Raw genomic sequence first — 13,697 nt, forward strand, 5'->3', positions numbered from 1 at the left:
AGAAACCAAAATGAAGCAAAGTGAAAGAAATACTCTATATAAAATTCAGTATCATTTTTAACTCTGCTGGGGAGATGGGGAGCTACGAAGGGAGTTCACAGGTAGATATAGCCTATTGCCAAGTACGAGTTCTTGAATTCATCATGAAATTATGTAAAATACAACAAGGCTCTCCTCGGACAAAGACGACAAAGGGACATAAAACAAGGATCACAATTCATTCAAATTCTGGGCAGGTTTTAGGTTTTTGACATTACTCATTAAGGACTTGACTGACAATGTTTCCTTTTATTTTATCTACTTATTTATTTTTAGGAAATCTATGGAAACTGGGTCTGCCAGGTTTTTGAGGCCAAGGAGACACAGAGGGTAAGTGACTTGTAATGTGCACACAGTAGGGCTTTTTTGAACAGGACATAATTTGGAGACCTGCAAACAAGTGGGAAAGGAACTTGTCCTCAGCATCACTAAAAATCCATCACGAGAGCATACACGACCGTCTGAGCATGTGGTATTTTCCAGAGCTCAGAGCAAGGGGAAATAAAGTGAATGATGTTGGTTCGACCGTCCGGCCCCCTCCCGCTTAGGAATGTGACTCCGTTTCCTGCAGAGCGAGCTGCTCCTTATTCCAAAACCAGCCTGATGACCCCCATCCCCATAAAGACAAGGCAGGCATCACAAAACCAAGCTGGAAGGGAGCCCGAGGGCTGAGAACGCTTACTTCCACCGTCGTCCGGCATCCCGGGCTGCGGGTGGTACGGCGGTTTCGGCCTTGGGTAGAGATCTGCGGGGGAAACGACATTGCATTTTCAGTGCAGAGAAACAGCCTCCTTCACGAGCAGCCTATACAACAAGGACGTCGTGCAAGTACCGATTTTCTATCTTATTCACATCTGCTGCTCACGGTGTCACAGAGGGCCACGGACCCGCTGGACATGACGGAGCCGGCAGACGTAAAATCTGAAAACTACAACTTAAAGGGAAAAACACACAAGGGTGCGTGTACACACACACACACGCACACACGCACACACAGATGCACACGCTGTTCCCTAGAAGCTAGCTTCTACGGTGAAGATGGTGCCAGAGTTCCAGGTTGCCGACAGGTGCCGCCTAATGGTAAGGATCAGCGCGCAACCAAAAAAAAAAAAAAAGCCAAAAAAGGCAGAGAAATTCTCCTGGTGTTTTTCAATTGATGTCAATGCTTTCTTATTAAACATGGGCTTCTTCTGGTTGTTGGTTGTCTCTCTCTGTTTTTCTTTAATTTTAACTATAGTATTTACTTATGTATAATATATATGATATTATGAATTGTGCTATATTATATATTATGTACAACTGTATGTTAAATGTATGTTAAAATTATGTTATACAAATATATTAAATATATTACTTATTTTATTCTTATTTTATACATGACTTAATAATATATAATTTAATAATTTAATTATTCTATACATGATTTAATAATATATATGTATTTTGTGTGTGTGATATAGGTAGTGTATATATATAGTATACATAGTAGTAATATATAATTACATGCTATACAATATAAATGTATTTTTTGCTTTATATATATGATATATGCTACATGATATATATATTATATATAATTAAAATATATTATATAAATACATTACTTAATTTGCATGTATGTCATGTATGCTACATTATATACTACCTAATATGCATAATCATTTATTATATTTCATTATATGGTACATAAATATATTAGTTATTTTATGTACAATTAATTTTTTTATGTTTTAAAGGATTTTATTTGTTTATTTATTTGAGAGAGAGAAAGAGAGAAAGAGCGGGCAGGGGAGGGAGAAGAAGGGAGACAGAAAAGAATCTGAAGCCGTCTCCACCCTGAGCATCCAGCCCAATGTGGGGCTCGACCCCATGACCTTGAGATCATGACCTGAGCCAAAAGAAAGAGTTGAAGGTTAACCGACTCAGGCTCCCTGGTGCCCATCATATATACTTGAATAATCTATGTGTTCTCTATCATTTATGGTATGTGTGCTATATGTGTGCTACAGAATAGTTATAATTCCATATTTTATTTTATTATACAGTGTATCATTTATTTTATGTACCGTTTATTTTATATATAATTTATCATGTATTTTATATATCATTTATTTTATATATCATTTATTTCATATATAATTTATCATTACCTATTTTATATCACTTATTTTATATATAATTTATATATATCATTTATTTTATATATTATTTATCATGTATTTTATATATCATGTATTTTATATATAATTTATCATTATTTATTTCATATCATTTATTTTATATATAATTTAAGAACGGATATCGCACGTGACCTCCCTATGTGCTATCTAATTATATATCACATTATAAAAAAATGTCTGAAACACATCCTGTCTGTATTATGGAGGCATAATCGCCACACACGACTGGGTCCCTCTGCCCACGTCCGAATCTAGTTAGCCCCCAACCCCGAAGGTCCCAGCTACCACACGTTCTTTGTTTCTTATGGGGAGAACATTCCAGACCGGCGCCCGGAGCAGCCGTCGGACACGCGGGTGGGCGCGGTGAGCCGTGCTGCTCCTGCTGGCCGGCGGGCCTCGTTGGAGACACGTGGACGCTGCGCGTTCCGACTCACCTGAGTTCGGCTTCTTGGTGGGCTCTGCGGACAAAGAGGGGAAGCGAACCCGGTGAGCCTGGAGGATGTGCCGGAGCCCTCACAAGGAACCGTGCACACCCTCACAAAAGGTGAAAACTTGAGGCAGGGAACAGGACGTGCTTCAAACACGTGTATTTCGGCAAGGGGGTGCAGACAGAATGCCGCTTAGGGTCCGTACCTCCCCGTCTTCCCCGGGGACTGTGCAGGCTGGGATGGGTGGGAGGAAATCTGAGGGGGTCCGCTCAGCTCATAAGCACACGACTTAGAGCAAAGCCCTTCCGGAGGTGAGGGACAGACACTTTGCACAAAGGCCGACTTAGCCGAGAGCCTCCAGGGCCCGTGGCCGCCTTCCACCAGGAAAGTGGCCGTGTGTCTGGCAGCCAGAGGCAGGGGAGGCAAAGACAGACAGAGACGCTTTCTGCTCCCACAACGCTGCTTCTGTCTCCTCCTTTCACGTGTGTGTTTATTCATTCAACAAACGCTGAGTGCCCACGTGTCTGGGAGAGTGTAACGGGGATGCACACAGCCCCCCAGGCGATTGCACGACCACGAGGCCAGCCTTTGGGGACGTGGACATCGGGTGGGCAGTGCTAAGGGGTGCAAAGCACAGTCTGGGTGAGCTTGGGAGTGGGGTCTGCATGCACAGACCAGGGGGACAGGAGCTCAGAGGAGGGAGGATGGACAGGGTGAGCGAGCACGGATGGGACCGCCACGGTGCACAGTGGCTGGGCTGCTTCCAAGCAGACGAGACCACGTGCTCGAACTCCCCCTGCAGTTCACATCACATGTCCTCAGTCCATCCACCAGCAGGCAGGTGCCAGCGGTCCTCCCTTTCCAGGGCCGCACCAGATTCCCTCCATGCACAGACCGTGGTCGCACACCTTCCAGCCACTGTGAATGGCTCTGCTGCCCCCGTGCACGGCTGTCCACGAGCATGCGCGTGTGGACATTCGAGTCCCTGCCTGTCCTTGTCGTAAGCATCTCCCCAGGATGGGAACAGCGGGGTCCTCTGCCAGCGCTGCTTCCAATGAGCCGCAGCCTGGCCCCTTCCCACAGCCACGTGCCCCTTCTCCGTGTTTTCCATCCCCTCGTGCCTGCCGTTCGGACTCACCTTTGGAAGATGCCACCCAACGCCTTCAATGGGGGCTGCAACCATCCACCCTGGGGCACCCTGACTTCCCAGCGGTGCAGACTGGGAGCACTGCAGCCTGAGGACCCCAGTGCAGCCTCACGGGGGAAACAGAGTCCCCACCTTGGCACACCCCTGCTGCCCAGCTATACCCGAATCCAGACCCTCCTACATGGTCCAGGAGCCAAATAGTCAGCTTTCTGGCAGCAAGAACGGGCAGGTGGGCTCAAACGTGGTGAAGACCGGGCGTGGGGGTCTCTCCAACCACATGCCCCCTTTCCAGGGAAAGCAAGCTGCCCCACTGAAGGAGGCAGATGGAAAACCCGCTGGGGAAGGGTCCCCAGACCCCCCAGCAACCGCCAATCTGCTGCAGAAGCAAAGCCCCCAAGAAATATGGTCACTCACCGGGGTCGTCGAGAGCGTCGGCCAAATCGAAGTCACGCTGACCTGTGGGGGACACAGAGGGCGTAAGTGGCGCAGACGGGAGGCGTCAGGGGCCTGGGCTCCTGGCTGCTGGCAGGTCCCCTTGCCCCATGCGTCCACGCTAATCAGACAGGGGTCTCGGTGCAGAGGTCAGCCCACGGCGAGAGCTCAGCGGACAGTCGGAGCGTCTCCACCTCCCCGTGGGATTGTCCAACGAGTATCTTGTCTTTCCCAGCAGCCAAGGCCCTTCACCCAAGATGCGTCTTCTGGGAGATCCTGACGTCATCGCTCTCTTCAAGGAGGACGGCATCGTCCCAGGATCTCAACTCCTTCCAGCTCCCGTGCACTGTGCAAACACCGCTGGGTGCTGGGCGGGCGCCAGTGAACCCGGTCAGCCCTGCTTCCCAGCTGTTTCAGGGGGACAGGTGCATGAGCACCCTGAAAGGGAGAAAAGAGACGCAGCGGGCAATGCACTTCTTAGGTGAGCACACCTGGAGGTCTTCCCGGAGGAGGTGATGGGGGAGCTGTTTCAAAGGTGCCCGTTGACGTACAAGACGGACGAGAACGAAACACCCCTGTAGTCAGACAGCAGCACGTCTAAGACAAGGTAAGTTCCCTCCCCTCTGGGGAGAGAAATGGACATTGTCCATGGGGCTGAATGGGGAACAAACCCACACAAAGTCAGCCAGATCCGCGCAAAGAGATTTACAACGGCTCAACACTGCCACCGGGACTAGCCAGCTCCACCGTGCTTGTCCCTCTGCTCCCGAAGCCGCCGTTTGGGACACGTCCCTGCCCCGACTGTGAAAGGGACACAAAACCAGCAGTTTTCTGCTATTTAACCCCAAGCCCAAGCCTCCCCCTACCGAGAGAGACAGCTCGGGTGTTACTTTCGCTTTGCAAACTGGGCCTGACAACAAAGCCTTCCCTGACCTCTGTGGGGAGTCCCACTGCTGCAGGAATTTGGCGAGATCCGTCCCCAGGAGCTGGTCCCGGGCCCCATTTCTGGGTTCCCGGGAGACGCATGGGCAGAATTCTGGGGTCTTTTCCTTTCTGTGCTCAGACACACGGGTGTGCACGCCCAGCCCGGCCAGCCACAAAGCAACCCCTCGTTCTCTAGGACCTTCCCCCGGAAGCCTTCGCAAAGCTCTCTGAACCGGGCCCTCCTCCTGGAGCTCAGACGGTTCTGAGGCTTTCTGGCTTGCAGGGAAACGGTGAAAGGAATCTGGGATCTGGGCAGGAGCTAAGACCCTGTTTCTGCTTTTTCGCTGCTTCACCTTGGAGACGCTCCAGGTGCGTCATTGTGCATGGGGGAGGCGGGGAGTGTGGGGTCTCCAGCTCTGGGCCCTGCAGGACGAGGGCTCCCGTGTTTTCCAATCCCAGGGTGCTGGTGCTGGGCTCCACGTAGGGCAAAACTGTGAAATTCTCTGTGTTCCTTCACCCAGCGGCCCTTATCCATGTGCATTTTCTCTAAAGAAAACCCCAGATCTTTCAAATCCACAGAGAGTGACCCCCCGCTGCCCCAAGCTCCTCTCCTGCTCACGGAGACTCTCCTTGCCGCTTGGCTTTGCCCCTTTCGCTGCTCCCAAAATTCCAAGAGCGTGATCAGAGGATGTTACCACTTCTGGCCCATTTGAGGCCCCTTTTTGGGCAACGGCTTTTTTTTTTTTTTTTTTTTTTTTTTTTTTTTTTTTTTTTTTTTTTTTGCAAACAGCTACACGGAGAGAATTTGCCCATTAAACGCGCACATTTGGGCGGCATAGAGCTCGTTCCTCCGGGGTGCGGGGAGGGAGTGACCACCTGCCTCCATGTCCAGAACACTGCACTGCCTGCACAGGAGACCCACCAGCAGCCAGTCTGCAGCCCCCTCCCCAGACCCCCGATGACCACAGACCAGGAGCCGGTTTCCGGGGGCCTTACGGGTAGAGACAGAATAATGCTGGACCCTCGGGCAGCCTCCGCTGCAACCGCACGCTCCGCAAAGAGGACCGGTCATCGGGGACAGGGTGACGCCTGGACGCTGGGTGGCCTCCCCGAGCAGCAAGCTTTGGTGGCCAAGCACACACCTCTGAGGGGCCTGGAGGCCGGGTGCACCCAGCAGCAGACCCCGCAGTCCACCTCGGAGGCCCCGGGGGACGTGCCCCCCTGCAGAGCCAATCGCATGGGGCCGCTTCCCACTGTGGGAGGCGCCAGTCCCTCCGTGCGCGCATCTGCCTGACCAGGGTCTTCTTCGCTGCAGCCAAAGCCTGTTGCTCGCGCAGGAACAGCCTGGCCCCATCTGCTGCCCCCGGGGCTCTCTCTGGCCGCCCTCGTCTACGGTGGACGCACAGGGCTGCGCATCAACCCCCTTGCAGGGCGGCTGGGGACGCACACCCCTTTCTGTGCAGCTCCCGTGGGCAACCCCCTGGCGCAGGCGCTGATGTTCAGGAACGACCATGGTCCTGCTGTACCAGGGCCTCGTCCCCAAAGTTCCAGGCACCCCCACAATAACCCGGCGCCCAGCAAACTGCTCCCAAGGCTTCGACCACGCCTGTTGTCCCAGATAAGCGAAGGCCTCTGTGTTATCTGCTCGGACCGCCCACCCAACCGCTGATCCGCCTCTCTGAATGCCTGCGCCCAGGGGGCAGGAACCCCATGCGTGGGATGTAGACTCCCTGACAGCCACCTCTGCGTGCATTAATGGCCAGGGCGCCCCCTCAATGCCTTTACAAACCTCCCCAGCTCTGTGCCCCCTCCCTTCTCACCAGCACCGTGGCCCAGATGCACATGCATCCCGAGCTCTGGTGGGTGGAGAGGAGGACGGGGCATGAGGCAGCCACATCTGGAAATGTGGGGTTTGCCGTGCCAACGCTGGTGTGTGAGCAGAACTCATGCATGCATGGAGGGGAGGGTCCCCAGGACCTCTTGCATCAGTTGTGGACTCTGGCCAGCATCAGGAGCCCGTGGAGGGACTGTCCAATCCTGCAAGGCAGGGGGAACTGGCCAGGCACCCAGCACTCTCTGGGGGGGCTGTGGCCATGGCGTGGCAAGGGTCCCCATGCAGTTCAGATCCTAGCTGGGCTGGGAGCTCACTCAGGCTGACGAGGCTACTCCTGGGGAGACACCCAGAGAGGGACGGTGCTCACGAGGCCATCGGCATTATTTTCCACTCAGAGCACATGACGTGCCTCATGTCCCAAGACCTGTTTCTCATCTGTTTTCTCCTTTTGCTTAGCAAGCTCGGGGACTTTTAATCAAACCCACATGTGCTGGATCCGGGACCCGGGGGGAGAGTAGCATCATGCGTCCTGGGGTTGTGATGCTGGCAATCCTGCTCGGATCCCGGGGATGTGGGCTTACGGTGGCTCATCCTGGTGGAGAAGGTGACGGTCAGCGTTATACACAGCAGCCCCTCCCTCCACCAAAAAAAAAAAAAAAAAAAAAAAAAAAAAAAGCTGTTTGGGGTCTTTGAGTAATAATTGGAGGAGAATGGTCATCTCCAGGAGCCAGGAACCAAAGTCAGAACGCCAACCTCTGTTGGCTCCCCAAGACTCCCACCACTCCCTAGTGCCTGCCCTCTGCACGCCCTGAATTTCTCAGCTACGACATGGACCCTCGATTCCACATGACCCACGGAATCCTCAAACAGCAAGACCGTGCTTGGAAGAATCATCACGGCATGCCGAGGCCACGAGCGACCTCCACGAGAGCCAGGAGCCACGCCCAAGCCCACGTCCGAGCTCCCCCTGCAACCACGGAAATCCTGACTCTCTACTGTATCTGCATCGGGTCCAGGAACATTTGCGTCGTTTCTTCACATAGGATTTGACTGATTTCCCCAAGTTGTGGGGCTAATTGAAAGCAGCTTTCGGGGTCAGTTGCCACCCAACACTTGCCTCCCCAAGGCTCACAACTGTAGGACGTGTTCCCTTCCTTGATGCTTCCCCTCTCTGGGGATGTCGCTGGAGCAGGCATGCCCAGAGAGCCAATCCTGACTTGCTCCAGGCCAATCCTTTCACTCGGCTCCATTCTTAAAAATATATATATTAATGTACAGAACACATATTTTTGGAGCTCTTCCCCAGGATAGGGAAAATAACAGTGCGTGTATTAGGTTTGCACGGACAGTGACAAGGAATCCAGGGTGGGGTCCCCAGGTGGGTGGGGGGTGCATCGCCACCGGGCTCTGCGTTCTTCCTCTGGAACAGCTGTGCCTAAATCTGTAAGAGTTTCGGGGTGCTTCCAAGGTTTCTGTTTTCCTGCAGCAGCAAGGGTTACGCAAGAGGGCTGGGTTCTCAGGCTGTACAGCTGCATGCCCGTGCAGGGACAGCAGGAGGGACTCTTTGTCCAGGGACAGCAGTGCAGACCCTCTATGGAGATGAGACCGTGGTCCCTGGAGCCCCACCCCACCCTTCTGACCCTGCAGCTCAGGGCAGTTGAACGTCTCCTGGAAGGTTCCTAGCGTCCCCAGGTCCCCTCTGGATGAAACCCCTCCATCCTGACAACATGCACAGTCCCAGGAAGGGAAAGTACTTGGTCACAAGGGACTAAGGGATGGTCACTGGTGATGAAAGGCAAGACATCTGTCGTGAAATGCAGACTGTCTGACAAAGCAATATTGGAGGCTGTGTCCTAGACCTTCCCAGGGGGACACGTGCACATGGACCTCCGAGGACATGGGTGACACACAGCCTGTGCTACCACAGCTCTGGGTGTGCCTGAGAGCTGCATTTCTCTCCAGCTCCTTGGGGAGTCTGAGGCTGTGGGCTGTGGGCTTCCCATCCAGTCCTGGAGGGCGGAGGCTGATGCCTCCTGAGGCCTCCCTCCTGGGCGTGTAGACCCTGTGTGCTCATAGGGCCACCCCTCTGTGCCTGTCCACATCCCCTCTTCTTAGAAGGACCCCAGTCCTATGGGATCAGGGCCACCCTAGTGACCTCATTTTACTGTAATCCCATCTCTCAAGACCCCCACCTTCAAATACAGCCCCATTCTGAGATCTTGGGCTTAAGGCTGCATCCTATGAATTTTGAGGGGACACAGTTCAGCCCGTAACAGACTTAAACCATGGAATCACCACAGACATTCTGCTGGGATGGACGGGAGGCCCTCACGCGGCCCCAGTCCTAGGGGGGAAAGAAAGGAGATTTTCAGCGGAGCTGCAGGAGGACAGGCTGTGTACATTCCTCAGCCTCAGAACTTCTGCCTCCACGCCTCTCAGACCCTCACGGGCATGCGTATCAGCCCATAATCCTCTTCCGAGCAGATTCTGGTTCAGCAGGTCTGGGCGAGGCTGAGACTATCATTCTTAGCAGCTCCCAGTGGGTGTTGGAGTTGTTGGCCCCAGGGACCATACTCTGTAGACATCCTTCCTCCCAGCTCTATCCAGGTCACGGAACCTCCCAGGATCTGAGAGATTGTCACCCCCTTCAAGAAAATAAGAGCCAAAGAAGAGCCCTAGGCTGTTTCTTCCCATGAGTAGGAGGGAAGTTAGCTTTGGGAGCCTTGAAAATGAGAGAGGCTGATTGACATCTGGGGTGGGGACACTAGATGCTTCCCTCGTGACCTGGGCAAGAGGTAGGAGCTCACCAAATTCCTGACACAGGAGGACCACCTACAAATCCGGGAATGCATCCAGAGTGGGGCTCCAGGAATGGATGGTGGGGTGGGAGACTCTGCGTCTTGACCCCACCCCCTCCAATCCTGATGACCGCCACCCAGCAAAGTTCCCCAACTACCTCCCCCGGGGATCATCATTGTCCAGACCATATTTTATTGGGATCCACAAGGATAAAAACAAACTATCAGAAGATAATGTTTTGGGAAAACTCTGGAGAATGGTTTGCTCCAAGGTCGCCTGGGAAAGCCGTGGGAACACTCACAGCAGAAGGCACAATGCTTTGTGAGCTTTGCCCCCTCGGTTCTCAAGGATGTGGCAATTTCTACAGCAACTGTCCTCACCACGGGGACACCTTCTTCAGGGGTGGAGCTCAAGGTCATAGGGAAAGCAGGGATGCTAAAAGATTTAACAGACCTCGCTCCACTCCACTCTAGCACCAGAAACAAGCACAGGAGTTATTCCTGATGACAGAGCTGCAGGAGACCCAGGGGGCTGAGGACAGGCACATTGGAACCCTCCAGAAAACCTGCAAACTTGGTGTCTCAAGCAGTGGAAGTAGAAACATGAAAACATCCCAAAAGTTTCATATTTTGTGTCAATGTGGACAGGCTTCAGTGCCCAGGTATTTGGTCAAATGCTAGTGTAGATGTCACTGCGCTGGTATGCTGTCAATGGGACTGCCATCTGCAATCACATACTGGGAAAGCACATCACGGTTGGTAATGTGTGGGTCTCCTCCATCTGTTGAAGGCCTTAAACGCAATGAGTAATGTCTCCTGGAGAAGAAGGGAGTCAGACTCAACACAGCAGTATTGTATCCTAGCTGAGTTGCTAGAGTGCCCTGAAGGTTTTGGACTTGCCAGCCACACGGTCCTGTGGGGCAATTCCTTACAGTCTATTTGAGTCTATAGATTTATAATGATGATAAGGACAATGATCATAGATAGGTGGATGGATGGATAGTTAGATAAACGATGGATGGATGATAGATGGGTGGATGGATGCGTACATAGGTGGGTGGATAGATGGATGGATGGATGGATAGAAACATAAATGATGGATGGATGGATAGGTCAATGGATGGATGGATGGATACATAAATCATGGGTGGATGGATGGATGGACAGATAGATGTATGTATGTATAGGTGGACAGACATTAGGTGGATAAAACTTAGATCCAAACGTCAGACTCAGGCTGATGGAGACTGTCCTGCTAACATAAGATTTCTCAACCTGAGCTCCAGCAACATTTGGGGCTGGATCCCTTTCTGACACGTGCAGCAGACATGGGGTGGCCTCCTTGGCCTCCACCCGTTTGAGGACACCACCTGACCCACTCACAGGCGTGACCACCAAACATGACCCGAGATATTGTCAAGTGTCCCCTGGGGACAAAGCAGCCCTCATTGAGAACGGCAGTCTGCAGCGTGTCTGCCTGGGGGATGTCCCTTCCAGCCTGGCCATGCTGGCTGTGGATGCACCGCTGAATGGGGAACCGCAGAGCAGCTGGCCCCTTGTGCCACGGATCCATGGGTCTCCACCCAAGGGTAAAGCAGATGGCCCAGTGCTTACTCATCATCCGTCCCAGGGAGCCCTGACTCTGCACAGCGTCACTGAACCTACAGGTCCCAAGCCCCACCCACATACCATAGGAGCATATCAAGGGGGCAGCACCTGGCCTGGCATCTTTAATCCAGCTCCCTCCCAGATGACTGTGCACAACAAGATGGAGAACCACTGCCCGACATAGCTGGGCAGGTTCGGCTTAAATGAGACAGGCTTAAACGACTCATCTGGGGCTTGGCCTTCACACCCAGAGACCAGCTAGATCAAACGTAGTTGAGGGTCCACGAAGAACGAGGCAGAATTAAGGGAGACTCTTGGTTGGTTCTGGGGTGCGGTCAGCGTGGGCTGGAGTCCCGTGGCCCAGCGTGGCCTGGCCTGTTGCCTTGGGCACGGATCCCACTCTCCACGTATCAGCCAACCACAACGCCCCGCAGAGCTGGATGCAGCACAGCAAGATAATAATACATTATAATAACATATATACAAGATACTTATGTTTAGGGGAGAAACATGCATAAAGATAGGTACTTCCTTCTTTCTCGACAGACCCAAACCACAAGCTGGCCATGGCAAGTTTCATTGCCACTTCTGCTTCCCGACGGCAGAGCCTCAGGCCCCTGATGGAACCCCACCCCGTGCCTCAGTGTACCCATCTATAAGGCGGCGGCAAGCACGGCCCCATCGTGGGGCTGAGTGAGAATCCGCTGGGAGGCTGATGCGTGCGTGGGGTACAGGACACAAGGCTGTTACGGAAGGAATTTGGTACACGTGGGCCAGGGCTGGGGCCTCGCCAAGCACACCCGCCAAACACCCAGCGGACGTTCCCACCGATGCCCGAGGAACTGAGTGGCTCCTGAAGGAATTTGCCCCCCTCATCCCTGAAGCATCAGATGGACATCACCGTGCAGGTCTCATTGTCCCGAGGGGTATGCTGAGCCTCTCAGTGTCCCCACACAATGACAAGATCAACTCTGGGACGTGCTTTCCTAGAGGTCGGGCTGGGTCTGGAGCTGGGCAGCTCCGTGTTAAAACCAGCATCTGCCCTCCAGCTCCTGGTAGGATGAATGCGGGGACTGGCCGGTCCCTGCCCACAGGAGCTCCTGAATGTGTCGCACACCGGGTGAGATCGCCCGCTGACCCTCACCTTCCCACCGGCCCGCAGACAACCTACGCCCCGAACAGGAAAAACAGGACGCACCACGACAGGGACATGGGAACACGATCCCGCCTTCCTAACCTACAACACGTCCCAACCCTCCATCCCACCCGCCTCCCCATGCTTTCAGGGAGACCACGAAAATGACCAGAGGGGCTGCTTCAGTCCCGTATCTCATGGGTTCCAACCGTTCCCAGAGAGCCTCTTGTCCCGCCCTCCTACAAACAAACACCCCCTCCCCACCCCTCGCTGCATCTGGGACGCAGCCGCGATCTCCAGTGGCAGCTCCGGGCGTAAACAACTCCCATGACTTTCTTTTGCAACCAAGAAGGATCTCCTTTATCCAAGAAGCGGCAGAATCCAAACCCGCGTGCCAGCTCTGGGTTTCCCCGATGAAAACCGGCCGAACTCATCTTTTCCATCGGGAACAAGGACTTTAAAAGACCCTCTGCCCCCGCATTGAGCTTGAATCACGGAGTAGGAGGGCCGTGTTGGAAACGCAGAGCGGAAAGGCTGAGAGCGCGGCTTGCTTCCCAGCACTGGGGGCCCCTGTTCTGCCGTTCTGGTTCCGGGTTCTGGGCTCCAGAGCAGCCCGCTGTCCCCTCCGCCCTCTCAGAATCCACCAGTCCCGTCTCCTCTAATCGCGTCTGGCAACTTCTCCCCGTTTTTCAGCAGAAGCTGCTCAGGAAGGAGTTTTGAGAAGGAACCAGACAGCACCCACGGCAGCTCTCCCTCGGGGCCGAGTTGGCTCTTACCTTGCACATGCGCCAGGAAGCCCAGCACCGTGACCCAGAAGAGGCCCCAGCGGCTCTCCATCCTTGGTGGCAGCAGGAAGGAGCCTCCTTGACGGCCACAGCCCAGCGGCGCGTGAGATCCGGCCTCCCGAACCCCACCCTCCGTGTGTTGACTTCCTGTCTCCCAGCTTGGAAGGAAGGGAGGCCAAGTTTCAAGTGGAAAGTCTGAACCGAGCTGCAATCTCTTTGCCAAAAGCTAATGGGGCCCGTACTCAGATGACAAACCCCACAGCCTGGGCGGGTGAGGCCCGTGTGTGCACGCTGGAGGTCGTCCCGGGCCTCCCCAGAGCAGGGCTCGCTGGCCGACGCTCAGCACGTTGGGGAAACAGGCACCACCTGACAGCAAGCGGCCTTCCC

General features: G+C 53.7%; 1 protein-coding gene across 2 annotated transcripts in view; it reads right to left on the bottom strand.

The window, feature by feature from the left end:
- Positions 1-13,697, bottom strand: part of XG (Xg glycoprotein (Xg blood group)) — a 31,512-nt gene extending 17,815 nt beyond the window's left edge. The window contains exons 1-4 of one of the 2 annotated variants that reach the window (XM_047716267.1): positions 13,302-13,697; positions 4,209-4,250; positions 2,654-2,677; positions 722-784 (exon numbers count right to left, since the gene is read on the bottom strand). In XM_047716267.1, the coding sequence (XP_047572223.1) occupies positions 722-784; positions 2,654-2,677; positions 4,209-4,250; positions 13,302-13,362 (190 nt within the window). In that variant the 5' untranslated portion in view covers positions 13,363-13,697. Of the gene's footprint in view, positions 1-721; positions 785-2,653; positions 2,678-4,208; positions 4,251-5,159; positions 5,341-13,301 lie in introns of those variants that run through there. The other variant, XM_047716266.1, reaches the window with a different exon arrangement.

This window comes from Lutra lutra, chromosome X (assembly GCF_902655055.1).
Source record: "Lutra lutra chromosome X, mLutLut1.2, whole genome shotgun sequence".
Taxonomy (NCBI): Eukaryota; Metazoa; Chordata; class Mammalia; order Carnivora; family Mustelidae; genus Lutra; species Lutra lutra.